The 27,131-nt window shown below is 42.6% G+C and overlaps 2 protein-coding genes across 5 annotated transcripts; both read right to left on the bottom strand.

Annotated features, from left to right (window-relative positions):
• Positions 1-487: 487 nt before the first annotated feature.
• ndc80 (NDC80 kinetochore complex component) lies at positions 488-4,813 on the bottom strand. The gene is made up of 17 exons (XM_057032133.1): positions 4,608-4,813; positions 4,162-4,254; positions 3,835-3,918; positions 3,628-3,754; positions 3,278-3,450; positions 3,034-3,136; positions 2,858-2,947; positions 2,679-2,772; positions 2,487-2,587; positions 2,265-2,409; positions 1,977-2,182; positions 1,728-1,877; positions 1,567-1,656; positions 1,335-1,427; positions 1,132-1,262; positions 954-1,056; positions 488-876 (listed from the first exon to the last, which is right to left on the bottom strand). Exons 1-17 carry the CDS (start codon positions 4,727-4,729, stop codon positions 748-750), a joined length of 2,034 nt encoding a protein of 677 aa, XP_056888113.1. The 5' UTR covers positions 4,730-4,813; the 3' UTR covers positions 488-747.
• A 358-nt stretch (positions 4,814-5,171) lies between these two features.
• Positions 5,172-26,888, bottom strand: nipbla (NIPBL cohesin loading factor a). Of its 4 annotated transcripts, none has more exons than XM_057032130.1 (50): positions 26,513-26,888; positions 25,025-25,096; positions 23,948-24,094; positions 23,663-23,828; positions 23,480-23,580; positions 23,274-23,385; positions 22,590-22,753; positions 21,730-21,878; positions 21,497-21,587; positions 21,013-21,231; positions 20,640-20,897; positions 19,797-20,539; positions 18,480-18,516; positions 18,303-18,374; positions 17,994-18,170; positions 17,714-17,890; positions 17,353-17,514; positions 17,130-17,233; positions 16,962-17,048; positions 16,648-16,879; positions 16,079-16,230; positions 15,918-15,998; positions 15,668-15,768; positions 15,171-15,297; positions 14,993-15,075; positions 14,562-14,694; positions 14,315-14,458; positions 14,059-14,145; positions 13,641-13,861; positions 13,413-13,515; positions 13,164-13,262; positions 12,835-12,981; positions 11,979-12,113; positions 11,764-11,862; positions 11,543-11,596; positions 11,344-11,452; positions 11,063-11,193; positions 10,770-10,910; positions 10,595-10,688; positions 9,811-9,965; positions 9,453-9,543; positions 9,111-9,284; positions 8,807-8,997; positions 8,581-8,688; positions 8,261-8,461; positions 7,642-7,788; positions 7,178-7,542; positions 6,932-7,106; positions 6,526-6,723; positions 5,172-6,400 (listed from the first exon to the last, which is right to left on the bottom strand). In XM_057032130.1, exons 3-50 carry the CDS (start codon positions 24,009-24,011, stop codon positions 6,038-6,040), a joined length of 7,524 nt encoding a protein of 2,507 aa, XP_056888110.1. In that variant the 5' UTR covers positions 24,012-24,094; positions 25,025-25,096; positions 26,513-26,888; the 3' UTR covers positions 5,172-6,037. The 4 variants fall into 4 exon arrangements, with proteins under 4 accessions (XP_056888110.1, XP_056888112.1, XP_056888109.1 ...); XM_057032132.1 differs by having other exon boundaries at positions 20,364-20,539; positions 26,513-26,887; XM_057032129.1 differs by having other exon boundaries at positions 18,303-18,516; positions 26,513-26,887.
• Between the last annotated feature and the right edge of the window lie 243 nt (positions 26,889-27,131).

Below are 27,131 nucleotides of genomic sequence, written 5' to 3' on the forward strand. Positions count from 1 at the left end.
AGATTATACGGAGCTAAATTATGCACAAAAACACTGTAGTATGAGTCGTATGGAAACTATTCCAAATGTTTATTCATTTGCCAGAACAGTATCTAATCCAGCAAAAGTCCTGCGCTCAGGTTACTGGCCTCTACTGCTAAATACACCGCAGCTTTGGCACTGTTTATCAGTTAAATCCACAAAAAGATTTTATGTGACTTTTCTGCTGCAACAAGTTTTTGAAATTTTAAACACAAACGGCCATGGCAAGAAAATGTTTTTTGTTTACTTTTTGTAATCACTTCTTAAATAATTGGGTTCTAGCGCCCTCTGGTGGTGATGGACTCGATGATAACGGGGGACAGGTTCGAAAATCTTTACAACGGCAGAAGTGTGTTAGTAGATCAAATGAAACATTTACAGGCTGCTCAGAACCTGCATCATTTAACCTTTAGACCTCTGACGCCGCATTATTATCCCACTTTGATAAAAGGACAGTTCCAAACCATAATGTTGAAAAAACTTTATTGTAACATTAAAGAATGGTTAGAGAACGTGAATAAGAGTGAGTGGAAAAACAGAAACACAAAGAAATGATGTGGATTTAGTTTTTTTTGCAAAGTCTGAATGCAGCGTGTTGGCGCCTCCTGGTGGACACAAGTAGCTCACACAGACCAAAAAATAAGTGAACAATAAAATAATCATTGACAAAAACACAAAAGAAGCCTCTATCCTCTCCGTGTAGAAAAGTTGGCCTTACGCACAAATTTACAAACTGTTTGCCTTGGAGACAAAGTTCTCCAACGTTTCCTTCAGCGTCTGTAGAACACTGTCGTCTTCTTCTACAGCTTTGGAGCAGAGACGCTGCACGCGGCTGTGCAGATCCTCCAGACACTTCTGTTGTTCGGGGACCAGAGCACAACTATTACACACTTATCAGCAGGTATCAAGTTACCAAGTCACGCTAAAGTTACCTCTGTAATTGACAGGTGGTTGGCTGCTGTGGTGAAGACGGACGCCATGTTGTTGGCGACTGTCCGCCTCTCCTCGTTGGTCTCCTGCAGCACCAGGTGGTACCTGAGGAGAGCACGACCACGTGAATCAGCTGCCGTGGACAGCGCAGAGACGCGCGCCATTAACGACGGTACTCACTGTTGTTGTGATGCCTTCAGTTGCTGCACAGCCTCGTCATACCCGTGATTCACCTTCTTCTCCAGGAGCTTACGATGGTTCTCCACAGACTCCATCTCCTCTGCCCAGCCCTGCTCCTCGCGGGCCAGCTCCTACGTGCAGAAAGCTCTTGTTAGCACACATGAAGTCTGGCGAGACTGAACGTTTGCTGTCGCGTACAGTACCTGAATTTCACAATCCAAGCGTTCATCCAGCTTCCGGATCTGCTCTCTCAGCTGCTTTATGTCGTTGGATTTGTCCATGGTGTTGGAATTCACCTTAAAGATGTAAGCACACATATTAAATACTCAATCTGGGAGCTTTCCCCCCTGATACATCCTTCCAGTCAGCAATAGAATTTGGAGAGGAAGGATCAATGTTTTAGTTGCGCCAGTAGAAAAAGGAAAACCGCGTTACTTGTTCACAAGACTCCTCCAGACTGAGTTTCATGTTGGCCAGTCGACTGTTCTCCTCCTCGACGTCGCTGATCAGTTTTCTCAGAAGCATCTATGAAAAGCGGCAGCTCAGAATTAGAATTGGTGGCCTCGCACTCTCAAACAACCGTCCTCATAACACACCTGTATCTGCGTTTTATGCTGCACGGTGTTGTTGGATCCACATTCGAACGGCCGGATCTCGAAGTCATGACCGCAGGCGTTTTCTGCTGACAGCGGTATCAGCTTCAGTTTACGGGCCAGCTTGTGGTACTCAGACAGCCTCAGCTCCGCCTGGGTTCAGTGCACAATGACAGGAGATACGTGAGGGGTCAGGGGGAGGCGACAATCGGCCATTAAGTGTTCCAAACACGGTAGCGGCGAATGGCGTACCTTCTCCTTGACTTTGGCCAGAGCGATCTCCTCGTTCCACTTGTGCTGTTCGGCATCTTCCAGAGACTTGTTGAGGCTGGTGATGGTCTGCTGGAGTTCCCTCTTCTCTCTGTTGATCCTCTCCACGTCAGCAGGAGTAAACTTCTGGTTCTGCAGCTGGACCTGCAGGGCGTCCCGCTCGTGTTTTAGAGACTCCAGGTGACTGACTGTGGAACAATGAGGAACCAAATGTAATCCTGGACATATTCCACAGGTAATTATTAAGAAATGGAACAACTTCAGATTTACCGGTGTTCTCGAGCTCATTAGTCAGCTCGGATACTTTGTTCTCCAAGTTGGCCTTAAATGAGTCGAGGCTGCTCCGGTAACTCTGGAGCTGCTTCAGGTCTGTCTGCAGCTTCATCCTTTCCATCCGCTTGGTCATGAGACGATCCTGAGCAGGGGACAGAGAGAACGTCACTCTTGCTTCTGTAAAAGTGAACAGGATGCACAGATTTCAACTCATCTCACCGTGTGGCTCTCCTTCTCCAGTCGCTCCATCTCCTCACTCAGTATTCGCTGCTTCTCCTCCATTGAAGACAGCAGAGCTTCATCAACATTGTAGAGTTTCTCTGTGAAAACAATGATACAACTTTCATTTTGTATCTAAAAACTAGGCATTTTCAACTTAGTTGTATGAGTCATATTGGTGGCAGTCCTCACTCAATTTTGAGAGGAAAAGTTCCTCCTCATCCTCAAATGAGTCTTCACCCTGCATGAACTTGGAGTACGTCTCGGCTGTGTAATCCAGGAAGAGCTGTACATAAAACATGTAAAACAGACCGCTTGACAAGAGTTTTGCAGTATTTAAGCGATGACATTTGCACCCAGAGGTTCAAAACCTTGTTATATTCAGCGCCTTCCTCGATGTTGTCAGTGTCCTCGCAGAAGTCACTGAACAGCAACTCCTGCTTGCTCAAACTCCACTTGATCTGATGGAGAACACACACAGTGCTGCTTTTAATCAAAGTCATCCGCAACATGCAGGATTTACGTCATCAGCACGAGCGTTGCCCACCTTGACATTATCAATCAGCCACATGAGCGCGCCGAGGGCCTGCGGCCATGTGTGAGGAGCTCCAACAGAATACATGGAAGACTTGGAGAGAACAAACGGGTACCTTGAATTAGACAGGGGGGGAAATGAGACAGCGAGCACTGTAATGATAACCACACATTAATTATCTTATCTAATATGAGAAAATTCCATGTTGCATTTAAAATACTTAATATTAAAAAAAAACAAAAAAAAAACACTTCACCTCAGGGATTTTAAAATGGCTGGAACCTCCTCCTCAACTTTTGAAGTTGGCATCTCAAATGTTGGGTCTAATTGTCGGTAGATGAATTCAAACACCTTTACAAACTCCTTGGTTGAGGGAGACTGAAGGGTCTTGGATGACAAGGTGCCTGTGTAACCCTGTTCAGTCAGAAACTAGAAAAATATGACAGAGAGCATGGAGATCAAATAATTGACTCCCAGTCATAATAACAACCATCAGTGTCCCTTGGTCAAGATGACCTGTCAGCAGCCTCTGTGCATAATCAAGTTCAACTTTCAAGAAGTGTTGTGTTGGTAGAAACAGAATGTTGAAAACGTTGTGGCCTTTACCTCGTGCAGCTGTCTGATGCACTGCTGCACAAAGGACTTGTCATGCAGAGGCCTGGAATCTTTAATCTTCTCAGTTCCACCAAACCCGGACATGGTGCTGTTGCGAGGCATGCTGGCCCCGCTAGTGCTGCAGATTCAAAATAAACACCCAAATGTCTCTTTGATAAAAACATCACACTATGTTGAGTCAAAATATTGTTTACGTACCGGGGACCAAAGAAACTGGTTCTCCTCTCAGAGGTCACAGAATTTGGCTTAGGTATGTTGAGTTTACCAAACGAAGGCTGTTTACTGGAAAAAGAATGTTTTCCAAAATTAAAAAAGGTCAGAATTCTATTTTCCATTACACATATAATAAACTGGAAGCCTCCCTAAAAGAATATTCTACCCACAGATGAGCTCAGTCCACGTTAAAAGTATATTTTATATGCAACCTTTTATTTGAAGCTGTTCAACAGGAATTCTATGAATGGCTAAAAACGTTATGCTAAACCAAAACAATGTTGTTTTGTTCATTGTTTAGACTGAACCAACCTCTGGGGTGTTGCATACACCATGCTCATCCTGTTGTTGTCCAGCACTCGCATTGGCAGCTCCGATGGTCTGCCTGCTCGACTCAACCTTCCACTGGACACAAATGATGGCGAATTACCGTCATGGTTATAACGCAACAAGTCTGTCAGAACAACCATCCAGGCTACATTTATTTGCATGTCAAGCAGACAGATGGCTGACGTTAACGATGTTACATACGTCTGGAAACGTAAACCCCTCTGGTGATAATAATAAAATTACAACAAATTGTAACTGTTAATGTGGTCGTATCTAAAAATTAATTAGCAGAGGCTAACTATGGCTAATGTTGTTTAGCTACACGGCTGCTCGCTAATATCTTAAAAACGATGAACATGTAAATTTGGAATACCTATGACGCATTTTTAGCAAATGTTTGTTTATGTTTAAACATATTTCTTACGTACCGGTCCATAGTTGTGTTTAGAATGTTATTGCTGAGCGAATAGATGCAGCATCCGAACGTACAATAAGCCCCCGCCAAAAGTTTAAATCCGGAAGACGATGACATCAGACTACGGAAAGCCATTTGGCCCAAGAATCCCAGCGCGCCCGTATCACGAACCGCACAATCTCACACAATACGCAGGGAAAAGTAAAGCGGGTACATTGTTTACCCGGTTTGACCGACCATTAGTGCATAAAACCTAAAGTTCCTACATGTCCTCTGAGAAAGTATAATACAGGGATATTGATTGCTGACTTTATTTCTGCCTCACAAGTACAGCTCTTTAAAAATATTAAATTTCAGAAACTACTGGAAGTCAACCCATGTTGTCTAATACAGGAAATATAAATATATAGTATTAAAATACTCTTAAAACAAAATAAAATAGATGGTGGATTTGATGCCCTGAATTGAAACACATGCATTAGCTCTTTACTGTCAGATCCATATGTGCTTCAGCGGTATTCAGGTCCTAAACTAGTTGTAGAACGAAAAGATCAGATTAACAGTTTGAGCAGACAAGTGACAAAGAGAAGTAGAAAATTTATTGCAGTATTTGTTCCACTGAAAGGGTATGATCCCCTTTCCTCTTATTACTGGGGTGACCTAATACAACAAAATCTACATTTACAAAATATCCTGCTGCAATAGGCCACATATACTGCATGCGTAGTTTGAAATAGAATAAATTATATCCAGAGGACTCTGCCATTGTACAGCATGGACAAATAAAAGTGAACAAAAATAAAAATTCTTATTTTTTCTGTTTTCTTCAAATATCTAAAGGCTAAAAGGAAAAACCATCAGGGTGCTAGTAGTATAATAAACTCCAAAAACACTTTAATAAGAACATCAAAAAGACTAATTTCCAACATTCACTTAAGGTTTTATTCTTTTTACAACTTTTTTGTCTTCAGAGATATAAACATTTTAGTTTTGTTGTGTTAAACTATGATACAGTGGGAGTAGAAATGAGCAACTAGAATCTGCTGCACAACAGCGAAGGAGCTCCCACAACAATGTTGACAAAACATTTCCCTCCAGGTCTCTTTTCTGATAGCCTTTTTAAGGGATAATTTGGGTGAATTATTCCTTTAATGCCTCCTGGATTACATCCTCTTGTACACAAATTCTGAGCAGTTCCTCTAATATAAGAAGTCTTATGTTGTGTGTTGTTTTCATTTTTGCAAGAATAATCAATGTAAAACAATGTAGTGTCAAATATCCTTGCTCTCTTGTTTTCTTACAAAAATTGGGGAGAGGAGGGTAGGAATCCAGTGAAGTTTGGCTGTGTTGTTGGAGGTGGCATGTTGAGGAGGAGGAGTAAGAGTGGGGAAAGGAGGACTTTTGATAAAGTAAAAAAAAAAAAAAAACTCCACACAGGAGGCATTAGCTAGCCCCTCCTTCCCGAGCTGCATACAGTGAGCGTAAAGTCTGTACTACTTTGTTGCTGAGTTTGTGGTTGCTGGTCAAGGCAATCTTCTTGTAAATGATGTCCGACTCCTTAATAGTGTCCACCCAAGGCACCAGTTTGCGGCCATCGCGTTTCTTGGCCTCGGCCCAGGGCCCCGAGTAGGAGCCCGCCATCCAGTGGATGCTGTATCCACTGCTGGTCTTCTGGATAACTCGAGCTATTTGCGGCCGATCCTTGTACTTGGGGCAGCACAGCGCAATGACGTCCATGGCCTCCACTGTCTCGCTCATTCGGCCGGGGTCCAAGGAGTCGCCCGCTCGCCTTGACTTTCGAGACGACTGCACAGACAACAGAAATATCAAAGTTTAAAAAAACAAAACAAAACAAAACAAAACAAAAAAAACTATATAATTGTGCATGTGTGTATTGCCAGACAGGAAAAACAAGACTGAAAGCATCTCACCCCTGGGGTCCTTTCATCGCCGTCACTGTCATCATCATCAGTCTCTGGTCCTGCCTGATTGCGCGGACTGGGTCCCAACAAAGGGCCAGAACCCCCCAGGAGAGCGTTTATGGCTTTGTTTCTGATATTCGCACTAACAGATGCTTCTCCCTCTTCATCTTCTTCGTCCGGGTCAAGATGTTCCATCAGAACCTTGAACTGTGTGAAGAGGAAGAAACAAACAAACAATGAGATAGGAATGGGGGACAGCAAACAAGATTCTGTCAAAACACCTGAAAAATCTGTATTTCTTTCTATTCATGCTACTTAAACATATCAAGTCTATACAATCACACAATTTTTGGTTGAAAATGTGTAAAGCAGACATCAGAAGTAAAGCAAAGTTTGATGCAGATGCTCAACTTACATCTAGGTATTGTCTGACTATATGCCTCTTGACATCATTTGTCAGAGAGGCATGAGCCATGTTGTTGGCGATGAAGTCGAGGGTTTGTCGAGGGTAAAAGTGAACGGTGTGTTTTCTGTTCACTGCCTTATCGTACACCTTGGCTGATTCTGTCGGAGAGTACTTCTGAATTTTACTGCAGGGAGAGAAATGGGTGAGCTACAGGAGTCTAAAGGTACAAAAATGTGATCAATGTGAAGACTTTACCTGTCAGAGAATCCATACTGGTTCTTTAGATGCTGTTTGAGCACCAGTAGCAAAAGGATACCCTGAACTGCATTAGCAAAGTCTAATAGACCCATGGGGTTGTCTGGGAGGAGGCTCATTACTTTATCCACATCGTCCACATTCAGATCATCCAGATCTGACTCAGAGTCCGAGCTGTTTGCAGCAAGTTTTTTGGCCTTTTTAGGCCGCCGTACCACATCGTTATTGTCACTGTCATCATCGGTGTTGCTGTTTGCTTCATCATCTGTCCTAAAAGAGTCGCAGTTCATCCTCTCCTCATCTCTGCCATCCAGAGTGTTCTTCCACTCTTTTTTCACCTTGCGTCTCGGCTCTTTTAGCAGAAGCTGAAGAGAAAAAGACATTCATGTGTCTTTTTTCCCCCTTTTTAACAGTCTCAAGTTGGAGACTAACCATGCAAGTTGAAAACAAAGTCGTTATCATACCTCTCTGAAGGTTTGCAAGAGGTTGCTGCCAGAAACAGAAAGGGTGATGTCTATATGGTGCATAATGAAGAGAGGCTCCTCTTGGCTCTGGTATGGAAAACAGGCAAGGTTGTCTGCTATAAACAACAGCATGTTTACCTCCGTTTTCTGAAAGAAAGAAAGATTCTTTTGTTGTCACATGTTGGGGAAAATCTGAGGCAACTATAACCGGTTGCTTAAAGGATTACACACTCCTCATATTGTATACAGGCTGTAAAACAGATCATCAGGCAGCATAACAGCCCCCCCTGTGTGTCTAAACCTCATGGTGTATTGTGACTGTGCACTATTAGAATATTAATTATACTTTGAATAAGCAAAGCAGTCAGTTTTGATAAAATGAAGGAAAATAATAAACAAAATCACCCTTTCAGTCCAGCTTTGCTTTTCTAATAACTGAAAGCATTACTAACATCAGAAGAAACGTAGCTATCCTTGCTGCCAACCGTTACTTTGAACACAATGTGGAAAATAAACTCAAAACAAGAAAAAAAGGGTTTCACTTGGCGCACTGTTAACGAAGGAGTCATTTCATTTTTAGCCAGGAGATATTTACAGAGAAGGATAAATAGTGACTCACAGCGCTGTCATCAAAAAGGTTCAGCAGTGAGATGAGGAAAGCCCTCCGGTGCTGTCGGTTCCCTCTGATCATAGTGAAGAGGTGGGAACAGAGAGCTGAGTGGGTCTCATCCTGCCGGAAACCTCTTATGATGGTCTTACGAGACAGATTGATGGCCTGCTGCAAACTGTACGACATCTTCATCCCAGCAACCGCCTTCATCTGCATAAGAGTATAGTGGAGAATAGAACCCGACACTATCATATAAATGCTTCCCATTATTTTGAAAATATAAAATAAATAAAATCAGCGAAACATCAATTCACAAAAGTCTGACTCACATGGATGAATCCTGTGTATTTCTTGTCAATCTCCACCAGCTGCTGGTCAGCTTTGTTCCTCATGCTAGGCTCTGGGTCTGTTCCCATGGCAATGAGGTAGGGTACACACTGCACAGAAGGCACCATCAGGATTCATGTTAAGAATACTTCTCAGAGAGTTTATACACCTTGTGCAGGTTTTCGTTAATGAAAGCAGGATGTTTGAATTTACTTGAAGTCAATGTACCTGTACAGGATGGATGAGACCCTGGTTGAGCGTGAGAGCAATGACGTTGAGAGCAAAGTGCCGTACGCTGGACTGACTGTGAAAAAATGCCTCCAACACCTGTTTTAGATACAGCTGCATGATGGAGCTGCTCATCCCTGATGAGATGTCTCCCATTTCCTTCAGATCCTCCTGCTTGGACAGCTTTTTCCCTGCAAGGAGACAAGTGCTGCTTAATCATTCTTCAAACATGTCAGGATTTTATACCAACAAGCTCAACCAAAAACACACACGCTCTACCATCAACAACAACGAAAATATTTACACTCTCTGTCTGCCTCCTGCATCCGTGTGTCCTCCTCCTGAAGATATGTCTGGAGGTTTTTGAGGATCTGGATTTTGAGGTTGATGGAGGAGGAGCTCTCAGCCAAAATACCGTTGTACAAAGTCTTGACCTCTTGTGCAAACATCTGGCTGGGATGCATGATCACAAGGAAGCCTAAAAGAGATACGGCAAAAAAACATCAGAAAACAGCCTTTCAGTTCTTTTTATCAATGGCTCAGTTACACCACATTCCACACATTCAATCTGAGGAGACACGTTTGCACATTAAATATACAATCTATGCTAGTTAAAATTAATATAAAGTATAAAATGTGTTCTTGCCTAGGCCAATGATAGCTTTGGTCTTTACTTCCTCATCTTCATGTTTGGTGAAGTACAGCAACAGTTCCAAGACTTTGTCCTTGATCACAACCTGTAAAAGATACATACAGATTTCACTGGAAGGGAATAGTTTTCCGTCTATGGACAAAAAACTGTTTTGAAATTGTCCTTTTCCTTCCTGGATACAAGTTCAACAGCTGCCATTATTGATGCAAATTGTACTACAACTCACTGAGCTAACAGAATACAAAGGAAATCACCAGTCACAACATTTGTGCAGTGATAACCCCACTACATGACTTTTCATAGTCTTAATTTGAAATAAATATCAAAAATATCATTGATGAAATAATCCTACCTTGTTGCTGCCCTTGAACTCCTCCAGATCAAAATCAAAATGACGGGCCAGAGCACCCACGGTGAAGAGCGATCGGAGTAGGAAAGGCTTGTTCGCTACCAACGTTGTGCTGTTAGGATCTTCATGATGCTGTAGCTTCAGCTTGTTAAGTGCACCTGAAAAAAAAAAAAACATTATTCCTTTGCACACTACAAACTCTACCCCAAACCTATAGTACACAAGTATTCTATACATTTGTTGTGATCAAACGCAACAACTTTTCAAGCTCTTTCAAGGGTCATTTTCAAATCCTTCCAGCACCTTCCTGCTGGGGTGAAATGCATATCTACAGAAAACACTTGCACAGAGCGATGGTAGCTCAGCCCGTTGGGAACTGGACTGAGAAACAGAGGGTTATTGGTTCGAGCCCCAGCGCAGACAAAACATGGAAGATGTTGTGGTAGTAGGGGAAGGTTCCAGGACACCTTCAGAGCACTGCTGAGGTACCTTTGAGCAAGGTAGCGAGCCCAGAAATTCTCATGTAGGGCCCTGCGATGAACTTACAACTCATTAAGGGGTGGATCCTGGCTTTGCCCATTGTGTACCCTCCCCAAGCCCCCGAGAGGGATAAAGAAGATGAGAAACAGTTGGGATTTCTAAAACTAACATTATGCTAAATAATAGCAAAACATATCATTCCAGCACTTCTTAGACCTTGGAAACACAACACTGAAAATGGAGCATTTTTAGGAATTTCAAGCACTGATGGCAACCATATTTTAATTAGATTTGAATGATATCTCACCATAAAATCTGTTGAAGCAAGCCCACACAAATTTGTAGTTGTGAGTAACTTTATTGACAACAGCTCCCAGACAGCTGACACAATGCTGCACCACCTGCATAAACAAATGATACAATTTCACAACCTGAACAATACTCTCTTGTGATGAACCTTCGTGTGAGACAAACTTATTTACCGTCATTCCATATTTGATGATAAGCTTCATGAGGTCTTCCTCAATGGTGGCAAGGAAAGTTTCACTGGGGTGCTCCATCAGAGGAACCACCAGCTCCAAGATCTTTGCCACATTACAGATGACCATGAAGTCATTGGCAGTCTGAGAAGGAAACCCACAATTAAAATTTGGTTGCATGTGGCAATAAAAACCTAGCTAAAAACTAATAAATAAATAGACAGGGAAATTATTTCAAATCATGCAATTGTATTTTAGAAAGTTAGAAAAGGAATGTCATAGCAAACAGAACTTACATTACACTTTGTAGTCAGGTAGGGTTGCATGGTCATGGCATGTTTGACCATCAGCTGGGCCCTGATCTTGCTGAACAAGTACAAGGTGGTGATACATGCCACCAACCGTGTTGAGTTCACACCTTTACTTTCTACAATGAGAAGAAAAATACATTTCAAAATAAATAAAATGCTAATACTCCATCAAACTAGGTTTTTAATTGAAATTATTTTGTTGAAAAGGACCTAATCACATGTTGCCATTGGCCAAGCGTATTGCAATAAAAGAGCAATTATGTTACCTGCAAGAGACTCCTCGTACTTCAGGATGTGTTCAACCAGATTGTCAACAAGCTGCACACAGGCTTTTTTGGCTGGTTTGTATGACGCGTCTTCTTCAGACTTCAGAAGCTAAAGCAAGCAAGACAGTGTTAAATTAACAATACACAATTAATTCAATTTCCTTTAGGTAAAAATCACAACACAAAATACAATCCTTACATTCTGAAGAAGCTGCTCAAACCAGTCATAGCCAGTGTCCCGACAAGCTGCAACCTTAGAGATACAAAAGATGCAAGATTGAAAATACAACAGCTACACAGGCAGAACATGGAAAACTGTGTTGGCCTTTACACACACACACACACACAGACACACACACACACACACACACACGCACACGTACATGAAACAAACCCAAAACAAACACAATTCAAACCTACCACATCAGTGATGTTGAGGATCTTTCGAGTCATGGTCTCTTTGTCGTGGGCTGGAGTTGGTGTAAACCACAACTTCTGGAATGTCTCATTGACTAGTTTCTGTAAGATATAGGTTTATGCGTTTATGCAGAGGTTTTGGGGTATGTATAAAAATAAATGCATTTAATATCACCATTACAGAATAGAATTAAGAGGAAACAGAGGTAATTACATACCTTTATACCTTCCTCATCATTGACCCTGCGAATCATCTTCACACACATCTCAGTAATTTTACTGAATGCTGGCTGTTCCAGGCAAATGTCTCTGAGGATTTTGATCACCCGTTTCCTGACGCTGATACCAGTGTCCTATATCAAAGATAAAATAAAACTTTGAAAAAGGTCCACAACCAAGACACCAAAAACAGAAATTGCTTTATTTGGAAAACTAGTCTGCGTGAGGTGCAATGACAACTGTCCACCAATAGGTGGCACTTCAAGCCCACAAAGAGAATGAACTTTTCATGAACCCTTGTCAACATTTCCATGACAACAGCCACAACAATTTCAATGCAGCCTGTTTCCAGTTGCTGAGCACAAAGAGGTACAATGCTACCAAGTAGAGCTTCATTTCATTCATTACTGTTTTGCACCGTTATATTTTCTTGCTGCAATTAATCTTCCTATTAAATTTAATCAGGCAAGGAAAAATCAAACACCAAACAAGCATAATTTAAAGTAACTTTAAGCATCTACTTACTATGCAACAAACCCCAAGAGGAGAAAGATGTTTTTTTTTTTTTTTTTTAAATAACCACAAAAGTCATGAGTGAAGCCATCACATTCGGAGCTTCAGACATATAAGGTCTTGCAGGCAAATCACCAAATCAACTATGGCTGAAGACCACGAGGGCCACTCTAGTCATATAATTTTCCTGTGGTGTCACAAAAGTCTTAGTAAGTTGCATAATTCAAATGAGCCTCAAGGTTGTAAATATCCACATATATGTTTGCATGTAAACAGTTGCTGGACACAACATAAGTGCGGCTTTATGGCAAAAGTATTGCGAGACATCTGATGGCATCTTACCAGTATCCTTTCTATGAGCATGTCATAATACTGCTCAGTAAGTTGAGGTCTGCTGAGCACAAATCTGCCCAATAACTCCACAGCTGCCTCTCTCACGCTAGTAGAATTGTCCATCAAACGTCCATGGACACCACGCTGCATGTCCGACTGAAGGATGGAGAAATAACTGGTTAGAACATATTCATAATAACTGCATTCATAACTAAATAAGAATGCAGATTTTAAAAGGACATGCAAAGCAGTGGGGATAAGACTTGGCTGAGACCAAATTATTGTACAGGTGAGGCATGGCAAATTCAAAGTCTTCATGAGCACAACTCCTGACATACCCTCGCCAGTATGCTGGGGTCCACAGCGACAACCTCAGACAGACATTTCATGGCTTTCGTCCTAACAGCAATGGCACTTTCCCCAAGGACACGCAAGATCTGTCAAGGCAATATACACTTTTTATTCCCAAAAATGGATACAGCAAACCACCCATTATATTTCCTGGAATACTCAAATTTTGTTTTATTTTGTCTGATAGCTGAGCCTCACTCAAAAAAAAAAAAGATGTTGTGTAACGTCAATCTTACCTGTGTTAAATAAATATCAAAGCTCTGGGCGAACGGCCTCATGGAGGCCAAATAACGCACAATCAGACAGGAGTCTTCATAATCCACAGTGTCAGAGTTCATTCTGGAGAAAAGGGCAATAACATGCTGTTATTGGAACACACAGTCACAAAACCAACAGAAGTCTCTACCAAACAAAGAGAGGGCCAGCAAAACACTTAAAACTACAGCTTTAATTCAAACTCTTACTTCAGTGTGGCAAAATGAGCTGGTGTGGTTTTGATGATGTTGCGCAGGAATTTCTTGCGCTTTTCAGCACGCTGCATGATTTCACCGGTGGTCTCAATCTCTTTCGCATGTTGTGGTCCGTCTGAAGAGTCGTCATCTTTCTGATTCTGGTTACGCATGGACTTTTCAGCCTCTGTGGTGGTGTCGCGGAACCACTGAGCAATGTAGAACTTCCTGGCAAACTGAAATAAAATCTCAGTGTAAGATTAACAGGAATTATTTCTCCCAAGGAAGCAAAGTTATGGGTCAAACAGTAATGCTTACATTTGGATACAACAAAGCAGAATGTGTCGCCTGTGTAGCTTTAAATCCTACTTTAATTACCGGTAGTAAGCCAAGGTCAATGGGACAACAGGAAGATACTTGTAAAAACACCCACCACCAATGACGCATCTGTATCAGCACTATCTTCCAAATAATCCAGTAGAGCCTTCTGGAGCTGCTGGGTCTCATCATTGCCTGGAGACTAAAGACACAAAAAAAATAAATCAGAAAGATAAGAAAATACTCACAACAGTCACAAATTGTACATTAGAATGCACGTTCAACAAAGAACAGAAGTTACATTTTCGGTACTTTACTTTCTTATAAACATCAATATGAACAAGAAAGAAATAACGCTACGGATATTCTACCTGTTGCAGGATACGGTCAATTGATCTCTGGTCCATTTTACTGGTGACTGCATCCTTCCGCAGGCGTGCAGCCACTGTGCCCAAGTAATCTAGAGACGCCACTCTCAGAGCCATCTCTGTCTGCTTGTTACTGAACTGGTGAACCTGATGAGAGCAGAAAGGCAAATGCATGGAGTAAAATGTTTCAGATGAGTCAAAGAGTTTGCCAAATTGGTATCTTTTAATTCAACAAGGATTTCATACTAACCAGTAGTCTACCAAGCAGACTGAGCAGAAGCTCTGCAGCAGGCCACTCAGGTTTGTTAACTGTTGATAGCAAGTCCTGGACAAAGTTCTCAAACAATGGCCGGTAATCTTCTTCTCCCTGCTTACTGCCACATCTGTGGAAGGTGGGAGGGAGATAGGTGAGTGAGTGACAAGCGAAAAAGTTAATATAAGTGAAATAAAAAGCAAGGCCCAAAAAGATAAGGATTAGAAGAGAGCAAAAACAGCAAAAAAAGGAGTGAAAACACTCTCTCAAATTTCCCTATTTTGTTTTTTGCAGTAAAGTCAGAGACCATCCGTAGTGCTTTCATTAATATTTCTACCAAGCCCCACATCTGTCCACATTTCCTTACAAAGAACTCCAAAAAATGCTTCTGAATTCTTTGGGACTAGAGAACAGAACATGCTGCTTACTTTTTGAGGAAGACCGAAAGGAAGTTTTGTGCTGTTCTCATGGCCGTCTCATACGAGTTGGTTATCAACACATCTTGGTCAACCTGAAAGAAATGGCGTCATTAGGAATGTATCGTACCACACATATAACATATTGGCTTGGCTTCTGTGGCACCAAGTAGCCGTTTTTTATCCCGACCTTGTCACATTCTTCAAACATGTCCCTATCATTAGGAAGATGTACAACACACTGGATCAGCTGCAGCACCAGAGCGGTCACCATCTGTATGTACAGGGGCTCTCCTTCCTCATCTGAGCTATTCAGCCTAAAAGGTCAAAGTAGGTGGGACATTCCATTAAAATAATGGATGCAGTCAATTACAGAGGACACAGTTACATTGTTGAGTCTTTTTTAATGCCACAACTTAGTTATATAACAATTCAAGTAAAAACAAGTTTTTAATAACCTAATAAAGAGCAAAGTTCTTATATATATATGTTCCAAACCCAGTATATTTATGCATGAAGCAGGGTGCATTCAGTTTTAATTAGATTCAGAATATACGGTGCTACAGTAAGTTGGGTTTTACTGCCCCTAAGGGATAAATAAAGTGACATGTATTGAAGATTTTGTGTGACTGGCTATATGATAGTAAAATAACAATACCACCAAGCATTTAAAGCAAAACAGCATACCTGAAATTCCTGAGGGAGCGTTTGCTTGTTGGTAGCCTGGCCAATGATGTAAAGATCTCTTCTAAGATCAGCTGCCGGTGCTTCTCATACCGAGAGAACACCTGAGGATAAAAAACAATTATTATCTTGTAAAAAAGCAAAGCTGTATGCACAAGTGATACAAGCGTGAATGTCTACAGAAATCAGAGGAGTTTCTGCTCCAGGAGTACCAACCAGTGTATGAGACAGTGGAAAAACAAAACAAACTTACAGCTGTAACGAGTTTGATGGCACACAGCTGAAGTTCACTGACATTCTCCACAAAGAATGGAGTGATACCCATAGAAGAAACCTGGAAAGGAAAGTTAATCCCAAAATGTAAGAAATTGGTGCAGCTAACATATCCGATTTTTTCAGTTTTGAAATTGTTACCTGGAGGATGGTGGTGTCTGTGAGCAGCTGAATCTCTAGGAGCTCAGAGATGTTGCTCACAATATCACACACTTTGTTGTACAACATGACAATCACGCGTTGTTTGTGCGTGGAGCATTTTGCACGCTTCGCCTTGGAACTCAACAAACCACCTGGTGTAAAATAAAAACATATGTTAACACCATGGAATGGTGACCCATCACATGGAATAATTAGTGTGGAATCATTCATTAAAAACATGGATGTCTTTTAAACAATTTACACAGAGATATCACTAAATTTAAGCATCCAAAGATTTCACATTTCCTGATTTTTGTTCAGCTTTCTTTGATTTTTGTATTTTCACGAGTGAATATTCTCTAGCTGTTCTTGGGTTTTGTTTCCCCCTTTCGTAAGCCATTTTTTAGCCTGTGCAGTAAATTGCTATAAAAATTGACTGGTTTAATAATACAATCTGTACAAGAAGTTCCAGTCCAGCAAAATCTGCCCATTAGCAAATATTGTGTAGCACAACAAATATAACTATGATGTTCCCATAATGAAAAGAAGGAAAGAAGTTTTCTCCTTACCTCCATGTGGGTCAACCCTGTAGACAGGGTCATACTGCGGATAGAGTGTGTTCTGTAGGTGGAATTTGGTAAATTGTAACACTCTCTCTATAACATCTTCAATGTAGACAGCCTTTGGCATGTGAGCTGAGGTCATGATATTCAGAGCTGTCAGGCAAGCATCTGCTGATTTCGTGACTCTCTCCATTATCAGGTCCCTCCAAAGTTTCTCCTCATCTTCAACATCATGGTCCTGTGGAACAGTCAATATTTTTATTTTGTATATTAACGGATTCAAAAGGAATCTAGAACACAGAAGAGACAAAGAAGCTCACATGGTTCATCATGGTTGAGAGCTTAGACCCGTCTTGGATGTTCTTCTCCAAAATGTTCAGTAACTTCACAAGTTTGTCTGAAGAAATCTACAACAACAAAAAAAAACATGAGTGGTCTGAAACACGATTACACATCAGCACATGAAATGAAAATAAAGGAGACAATACCCGGCCAGTTATGTTCATAGCCTTTATCTTGGCAGACTCACTACCCAGTTCGCTCAACTGGTGTTTCCCAAGCAGCAATTCCTGAGGTATCTCATCATCATCAGCTGTTGGAAAACATCAATCATCACAGCATCAATCTACTGTAAATTGATGTAAATGTAAAGGTTGACTGACTTAGATTTCAAAACTGGCCACTGCGTCAATCAAATTCACTAATATTTACCCATGGTAGTGAAATCAACATCTTCCAGGTTCTCCAGTATGTTGTCAATGCTGGTCAAGAACCTCTTGAATGTGGAAGAGTCCATCAGCTCCTCCTGTGTCAGCTTAGGTTCATACACTTTCCGTTTCTTCTGCTTTTCCTTCATCTTCAATTTTCTGGCAACTGCATGAAAAATTATTTTGGTGGTGTGTATTTTTACGCGCCGATATCCGTCTCAAACAAATGTTTTATATCTATTGCAACCATTCCCAATTCCAGGGTTTTAATTAGTCGTTTATTTTTTGTATTTTCTATGCTACTTTCCAGACAATTGTGTTTAAAATTTCTGAAAACGTAGCCCCTAACAGTGTAAATATAACACCTTCGCTTATGCTGGGGGGTGGTGGCGAATCCTCCTCCGATGAGTCTCTGTATCGACTTCCGGAGCCTCGCCGACTGTCCCGTTGCCCACTTTTTCGGTGTTCCCCGGAACCACGGCGCTCCCTTTCTTCAAATTCCCAGGCCCTGTCTTTGTCTCGACGCTGTTTCTTCCTTGCGCCTGTGGAGATTAAGGTAAAAAAACAAAAACAGCAAAGTAGTGCAATACATCAAAGATCCAATAGGAGCACACACGTTAGATGTGTCCATTTTGTTTGGCTTACTCTCTCCATTTGGATCAAAATCATCGTCTGAGCTCTCCTCGGCATATTTGGGCTTCTCATTTATAGTGCTTCTTTTTCTTTTGTTCATCTTTACTCTTTCACACAGGGGCATGGTTGACTCAATCTCTGCTAGCAGTTCTGGAGGAAGCTCATTCCAAACTGCAGGGTCCATGCCTCCTAAAGGTTTGACATTTATATACATTTTCAAATGTTTAATTCTTTAATAGAACCAAATTAGGAAAACAGAAAAGGGTGAAGAATCTTTGAAGTTATCTATCCAAATGAGTACCGGTAAAATCCACGTGTTACCTTTACTGGATTTGCCCGAGGAGATCCGGTTCTTTCCAGACTTGCTGTGCCTGATGATCCTCTGGATCTGGTCTATAGAAAGTTTTTTCACAAGAACAACAGGCTTCGGCCTTTTCTCAAAGTCCTGCATCAAGCCTAGTCTCTCCAGTTTTACTTTGGGCTGCACCCACAACTGACCTTCAGCTGGACCGCTTCCGTCCCTATCACGTTTGATCTGCAGGATAAGAAGTCAAAGTAAGTGACAGAGTTGGGAACCCTCTCCAAGATGACTAATTTTAAGCTAAAACTTTTCACACTAATGAAAGGCTGATTTTTAGACATAAAAGACAAACTTTCGTGAAAACAATGAATAAAAGTATGTGGGTAAATCAAAGTGTAAAAAGTGAAAACAGAAATCTGATAAGTGAATTGGATGTTAGTTCTCATTGTAGGTCCAATTACAAAGCTCAGAAGTGTAACAACACTGCAGTGCTCATACGCAGCAGATGCCTTTTCCAACAGAGTTACAGACCTGGTTTATGTTTTATCAGCTCACGACACAGTTTGCTCACCTATCTAATGTCCTTAACAGGACTGTGCAAATAAGAAAAGAGCAAATACAAATACTTGTCAACACATCATTCGAATGTCTACACCAAGAAGACACCAGAATAAGCGGTGGATCATGGATGGACAGATGGATGAACAGATGGATGGATGGATAGACAAGTCTAATAAATGCAGCAGGCCGTAACTGGTAAACGTAAACTGAACATCAGCACCACAAACTGGAAGCACAGTGTGGAATTTCAGACCTTTTCTCCCAGGCCATGCCACACAAGCAGAGCTAATTTTAGAGTTTTACTTAAATATGAACTCCAACACTCTGCTATTCTTAACTGACTGATATAAACTCCTTAACCAGAACCAGACCAATTTACACAAATGCCCAACAGAATGAGCTCATATTAGCCATCATGCCTTCCACTATATTATCGCACTATGATCAAACTCAACCGCCCAAGCAGTTTTCCATCTCCTTGAAGATCTTTATCTAGTTTATTCAAGGTACAACATGTCAACAACCTCAATTAAAGAAAAACTAAATGGAAATTTAGTTCAACTGGTACAGTTCCCTTGCTGGTATACTGTATGACTGAGAAGGTACCAACCATCATGACGATGACCAACATTTTAAACTTGAAAAAGCCTATACCACATGCTACCGTTATGTGTGATGTGGCAGTTTCCATCAGAGCTGCATCTCTGCTCACAGCACTGAAGCAATTTAAACAAACTATAAATCAAACTTCTCACATTTTGACAAACGGCAGAATTTTTCTCACCACACTTGCTTTTAAAAAAGATTACATTTCCTAATTCATGACCAATGCAGGAGTAAAAAAATGTTTAAAAATAACAGTAATTGGTGTGATTTGTTTTGGTAGATCGCAGGCAGTGATAGCTGAATGATTGTTAGATGGGTGGATATTTGTTTTGGTCAGCCCAGATCACCTTAGGGATCTGGAAGTTCTTCAGTGCACCACTATGGCCTCCCAGGAGATGAACGGGAAACGAATCTGTGAGTTTAGCACCAGAGGTAGAAGATGCAGGTTTGGAGCCATCTTGTCTAGTGCTGCTCCGACCAGGATCTCCAGTAGAAGAAGCCCGGTAACCAGATTTATCACCTCGGCCACGAGAGTCAGGGGAGCGCCGGAAACGACCGCCGGTCTCGCTACGATGCCTCCTATCTCTGTCAGATTCTCTCTCCCTGTCTCGTCCGTGTTCCGCTCGGTTTGATGACTTTGGCATGTCTCCCCGTCTGTCGGAGGACTTCTCATCGTGTCGATGCTTTGATGGGTCACGACCCTCTCTCCTGCTGTCATGTTTATCAACCCTGTTCTTGATGACTTCTGGTCGATCGTCTGGTTTCAACCGCAAAGCCGTATCAAAACCCTCCACTGCCGCTGGCCCACTAGGCTCTTCGGGCCAGCGCTGGGCTTCAAGGGCTGGGACAGGCGCAGCCAGACAGGGGTCAAGTAGGCCGTCAACTCGGCCTGCCTGCTGGAGGTCGATGCTCACCATGAGAGGAGGGCGACTGGCACCATTGCCAGCTGCGGTGGCCTCTTGTGGGGTTAGTTTGCCAGCATTTCCCCCTCCTGTTGATCCACTGCCTGGGGCACCTGTAGGTCCTCCTGGTCCCCCAGTGCCAGTCTCATGGGGGAAGGAGTCCTGTTTTCTCTTCTTTAGGGGTTTGTCTAAAAAAAAAAAAATAGAAAAAAACCACAACATTCATGAGGCTAAATATAAAACACACTAAAACAATAAAGTAAAAAACATAAAATATGATTGACACACCTTTATCCTGCACCTCCTTTGAGCATTTCTCACTTGCAGCTTCACGTTCTATCCTTTCAATTTCAGCAAGGGCATCCAGCTCTGCCTCATCATAAGGAGAACTTGGAGGATGGAGACCAGCTACAATGCCTGCTTGCTGAGAGATTTGTTGCTGTTGCAGACGGGCTGCAAGGTTTTGCTGGAGAACAGGGACCTGCTGAAAGCCCAGTTCTGAATCCATACTGTCAGCAGTCTGATCCATGCCTGGCACAACGTCACCTATGACAAAATAAATGAAAGTCTTGTACTGTGTTGAGCTTTAAGATGAACGCTGGTTTCTATTAGAACCTTGAAGAAAACAAAAATACGCAACTGAAGTAAAATCTGTACAGACCTGCAGAATCCGACTCATTTGACTTGACCCGCGACAGCTTGAGCGTTAGTTTCGTAGAGTCCTTGTTTGGGGAGCTCACAATGTCGTACATGTCCTTCTCCTCTTTTACAGCTGGGATTTTCTTCCTTTGCTGCAACTGCTGTTTCTGGTCGAGTCCACCTTCCCTCGCTGAGGGCACATATGGAGGAGGTGACAGAATCAGAGGCGGCCGAGAGCCTACTGTGAAGAAAACACACCAAAATATAAGATTCACTAGATGTTAAGGAGCATCGGAAGAAAATGCATAAAAAAGAAAAAGCTCATAAAAACGTGCCAACTGTTTGGATTTTCAAACCAAATGGATAAATATTTGCTGCTTTCACCACTGATTTAATTCAATTCTCACGCACATTCCAATCAAGTGAGTTTCTAAATGACTGCTATACAAAGCACGTATACGTACACAGCCACTAAACGACCTGCCTTTCTAATTTCAAGTACGTACGTTTTGGTGTTCCATCACTTCCTGCTGGTGAGCAGCCGGACTGTGGAGACCTCAGAGGAAAAGAAGGATTCCTCATTGCAGAGTCACCCTCCTGAGCACAAAAAGTCAGGCATAAGGTTAAGGTTCGGCTTGAACAGAAGTTGTATATAATTGTATGGAAAACATTTTGCACACGTTTTCATCTGGGAGTAAACTCACATCTTTGATATTGAACTGTAGACTGTGAGTCATACCTCATTACTCAGCCGATGAACAATGTTCATGTAGTCCTCAGTGCCGTGTCTGTCGGAGAGGTGGTTGGAAGCACCAGCCAGCTGACCCGATACTTTCCCCTCGTGAATGTTTCGTATGCCTCCAGGAACCATGGGACTTGTCACAGACACTGCGAGGTAAAACCAAAATCAAACTAATTTAAATACTAACAGACAGCGAGTTTGGAACTATTGATTGTTCCATATTTCTTTTCTCTTTATTGCTGCATCAGGTTTGGTATGGACACAATTTATCCATTTGCTCCGTTGCTGAGGATCCAGTCTTTATAGTTTGTACTGGACTGTTAAAACACCACATGGAAACACAAGACTATCCACAAGTATAATGATAGCAAAATGATAGCCTAGCATAACATCCACCTGACTGATGGCGCAGTTATCTCTTCAGGTCATTGAAAGCACATTTAAAGTGCTTTGGCTGATTTATAGAGTTTGGTGGCAGCACAGTTAAGAGGAGCTCTCAAAACTGATCAACCTTATTGAACAGACTGAAAACAAAACCCAAGTTTGAATTTAAGCTCACTCTATTGAGATTTCTTTGAATATTAACAATGTTTGGTCTTTGATACACACATCTATAAACATGGTGCCAACAAATCTAATCTCCCTGTTATTTAGTCTTATATAAAAACAGAATATAATAACATGATTTTAACTGCAATGTAGCAATTGGTCGACAAAGCAAACATTTGTCCTATAACAGAGTAACAAGAAACATCAGTCTATTAGGTTTAGGCAGCAGGCATGCTCCATGATAACTTCTAAATCATATAGGTTGTATACAGTTATCACAAGCCCACACTTCTATAAGGACATCCTACCTTGTTGTATCTGTTGGTGTTGGTTGTAGCTAGGTGGCTGCTGGTGGGGAAAGGGCTGTATGTACCCAGTAGCAGGGCTCTGTGGAGTGTAGGGGCTGGGTACTGGACTGTTCTGCTGGCCCATATACCGACTACTGGAACCCGTCTGTGGTGACACAAACCGGCTGGATAAAGGAGAGAAGAGAGCCAGAGTGAGAACGCAGAGAAGGTACACATATCTGAGTAATCTGATACAAGAAGATGAACGCTACACAAGCATGGTGTTTATCAGTCCTGAAAATCATCATATTAATATTCCATATTTTCATCAAAATAATATTAAAAGGCATCTGAAAAACTGTTACGATGAAAACAAAGTGGGGAGTGAATACCAAGCAGCAGTCGTCCGTGACCGTCTGTTTTCCCACATTCTTTGTGCTTTATAGTTTACTGAAGCTTGTTTATGACAGAAATGGTAATTAACATACAAACTACATTTTCCCCGTTTATTCAGACATCAGTTTTCTCTGAATTTGCCTCGAAAATTACACGGATGCAGGAAATGGTTCTCAAAAGAGCAGCCTAGCCTCAGATATAACGATACATTATCTACCAATTAAAAACAGGAAGCAGCCGACGAACAACACTTGCATACTAATGTCTTAGCGATCTAGTGCAGTCAGGGCTGTTCTGCGCCCACCTTACCTTGGTGGGTTGGGAGAAATTGCAGATGCCTGGTAGTTTCCAGACTGAGCGGGGCTGTGCATGGAGTTCTGGGTGATCTTGTATGGCGGCACCATTTGCTGTTGCAACACGTCTGTTAACGGTGAAAACAGCATGTTTGTTTATTACAATGAAGACGACGCATCAATATGAAGGCAACGATGAAGGGCAGAATCAAGCGTCTTTACTTTTCTCCCTGAAAATGCCAGGGTTCCTGGCCAGCAAGGTCTGCAGCAGCACCGGAGCGTCTCCCTCTGGCTCATCGCTGCCCAGGTTGTCCTTCAGCTCTCTGTAAATTTGAGGAAATTGAGACAATCGTATCCATTGCATGCAAAAAAAATCCTTGCGCAGTTTTGTTGTCCTACACTCACATGTGCTCTGTGGAGACCTGGTTGAGGCTATGGGCTAACTGGGATGCCAGATTCTCATCTCGACAACCCAAGAGGCAGGAAACGTCCTCTGCGATCCTCCCATTGTATAAGAGGCTCTTAGTGGTGGTGGCAGGGAGAGGAGAGGGGAGGGGCAGCTGGTTCAACACTGAGGAAAGAGGTGAGGGAACAGTCAAGAGGGAGAAGAGAAAGACAGCGCCAGAAGGAAGAGATAAAACACAGTCAAAAGGTTTAAAGTAGAGCCGGAAGGTGGCGGCGACCACTCACAGTCTGTAAGGCTAGCGATCCCAGCGAGAGTGGTGATGGGAACATGAGGCATATCCCCATTCATGCTGAAGGTGAGGGTGGGGGAGTGTGCTGATACACAGGCAGATCAGGGGGTCGATGGACACCCGTCCTCACATCTCCTGACACCTGAGAGAGAAATGAGAAACCAAACACGACATGAGTGACTGAAGACTACTGCACCTCCAAATTAACCTTTTTTTTTAAATTCAACATACTACCCTAAAGGTGAAACTACACTACACTAGTGGACAACACAATGGCGTGTCCAAAATGAGGGTCATTTGTGCGTTTGCCCCATGGATTAATCTAAATTTTATGCTTCTGATGGTGGGGGAAACTAGAGCCCCTGGAGAAAGCCCACACAGACTCAGAGAGCACATGCCAACTCAACACAGAAGGCCTGTTGTAACTGGGGATCAAACCCACAACCTTCACGACAATAGGTCGAACCACGGTGCCACCGTGCTGCACCCTCAAGATCATATTAACTTGTAGTTGAACAGACTGGATCATCTCTAAATATGTTTTCTGTATTTAAGACATCTCCCTCCCATCTAGAAAGGCACGTAGCTAATACCTGTGCAGAAGGGCAACACAGGGTCTTTAACGCTACACACATTAACACAACGCTACATGCTAATGTAACCAGCTTTAGGCACAAACAACCCTCAACAAGTTAAAACACGTGTTGCCGTCTCCATGTGTGGACTCATGCACAACAAGCGGACAAATGTCAAGGTTTTTCCCCACGAAAGCTGCTGTACATGAGACAAATAAAATGCTCATGCTCACAATATCACATTCTACATGTTTATTTTAACAGGTAAATAAGTGAGGTGTGGAAGTGGAAGGAATACTAATTCTCTCAATAAACAGTGCTGGTGGCGATATATATGAGAGAAGCAGACATGACAGTCTGGACCATCTTTAATGCCATACGGATTCGTGTTATCTGCACAATTTAGAGTGCAGAGAACATGAATCTGTCTCAATAAATGTGGCATAACAAGCAACACACAAAGCTTCAACCCAAGAGAAATGACAGCTGACTTTTACCTTTTTGTAGAATTCTGTGCAGTCTCGGGCGGACTCACTGACATTTCAGAGAAAAAGCTCTACTCCTTATATCTGTCAAATAGAAATAAAAAAAAACCAGGGATGAGCATCAGGGTGGGGAAAAATAAAAGGAATCACACAGTAGTTACACTTTGGTACGAGTCTTATTAGAAAATCTGAGAAGCAAAAGACACTTGCACGACTGGAAAAAGCTCTACTCAGCATTACTAACCCTAAGTTGAATTCATTTAATGGCTTTAGGAGGAAATGCAACATTTGCTTCACAACTTCTCAACTCTTCCGCCGCACAAATCTGGAAATGAGCAGCTCTGTGTGCGTGTGCACCACTCGGATCAACCCCACACTTTCGCCATGTAAACATTAGCTTTAGCTGTAGCGTGGACGCAATTTATCCGTGTTCTTCCGGACGCAGGGCTCGGCTGACAGCTGTGAGACTGACAGGCAGGAGGCAGCACAAAGGAACAGATGCACTGTGATGGTGGCGGCCGGAATGGGGGGCCGCGTCCTCCACCGCTCCGCCACGGCTTGCAGGCGGGCTGCACGCACGCTCGGAGCAAACACGCTGCGCGTCGCGGTGGACGAGGTGCAAAACACGCGTGTGGATGTGGCCGTGACCAACTCCGAGGATAGTAATCGTGCATCGCTTGCACGCATTCAGCCGTCATTCAAAACATTCCCCGAAACAGAAGCGCAGCCGCAGCCGATGTTCACTCAGCCGAGCTCGAAACTCCAGCAAAGTCAAACACAGCGAAGGGAATCCGACAGCACAAATAACGATGACCCAAACAACTTGGATGCAAGGATCAATTTCAGTGTTTATCCTAGTTGGCTCAATTGCGGACTGCAAGCCCGCTACATGTGAATACAACTAACAACATTTGCAATTGACTTTGCACAGACGAGAAGTTCGGCTCGATTTTTTCACGCCAGGAGTGAAGCTGTTTACACTTAGGATAGCGGCTAATATGAATTATGCTACCCACTCAACAATCGCCAACAACAATAGTCGTGTTTTAAAATCTAGCCAGTGGCGCTAACTAGCTATGCGTGTTGTTGGTTAGCTCCTGTCGCTACTCCCCGTTCAAATAAAAGAGACGGCTATTCAAGAAGACGGAGACGCGCTGACGATTTATACGCGTTAAACAAATGTTCCAAGAGCTCTGGGAAATGCTTTGGGCCGGTGTAAGTGGATGTAACGTTTAATGCTGTGGAAGCGACACTAATTCCGTGGCAACGGCCCAAACCTCGGGCTCGACAAATGACATCCAGTTAAGGCCGTGCGCCTTTGGTGGAGCAAAAACACACCTAGCTAGCCTGGCTGGCTAGTTCGCTAGCTTCCGTTACCTCCCGGGCAACGATTAACGACGTCGTAGGTGGTCTTGCATATGAGAAATTATCAACTGCATTATTAATACCCACAATGTAAAATATTTTTCTGTAAAAACGCAGCTGGGTGATTATATTTACCTTCGGATGTTGCGTTCAAAGGGAGGGGAATGTTTTAGCCTGGTTTGGGTCTGTGTCCGTATCTCTAGCTCCCCCTTTCTTCTCTTTCGCAGCTCCTCCAGAAGGAACTCGATTGGCTTGCCAGCTAGCTGGTGAGCTAGCTTGCTAGCTATCAACAATAATCCGGGTCGGACTGATTCGTTCTTCTTCCGTCACTCAAAGGTGAATGTTTTAGCGTACATTCGTGGGGAAACATCCGTTCCTCTGAGTTTTAGTCGGTCTGCGCCGACATAAACACTGCGTATAGCAAATTTCGTCAATAAACGAGAAATATGACGATTTTTGCGATCAAGAGGCTCTCCTCTCGTAGAACAAAATGCCGACCGGAAGTTCTGTCGTCTGACTGACCAAAGATCTCAGGAGTGACTCCCCCCACCGGCGCCAAACAAAATGCCATGTCGCCTTTCACCCCGCGCCGCCAGGGGGCGCTGCAGCACAAGGCTACAGTGTGCTGTCAACCTCATGACAATCACGCCACCGATCATACTGTGGTACATAATTGAGTAAATACTGCACTTATTGGGAGCAAAATGATTATAGGAAAGTCCGTGACAGCTTATGAATGTGTTGTTGTACAGAG

The sequence above is a fragment of the Takifugu flavidus genome, chromosome 5 (genome assembly GCF_003711565.1).
Source record: "Takifugu flavidus isolate HTHZ2018 chromosome 5, ASM371156v2, whole genome shotgun sequence".
Taxonomy (NCBI): Eukaryota; Metazoa; Chordata; class Actinopteri; order Tetraodontiformes; family Tetraodontidae; genus Takifugu; species Takifugu flavidus.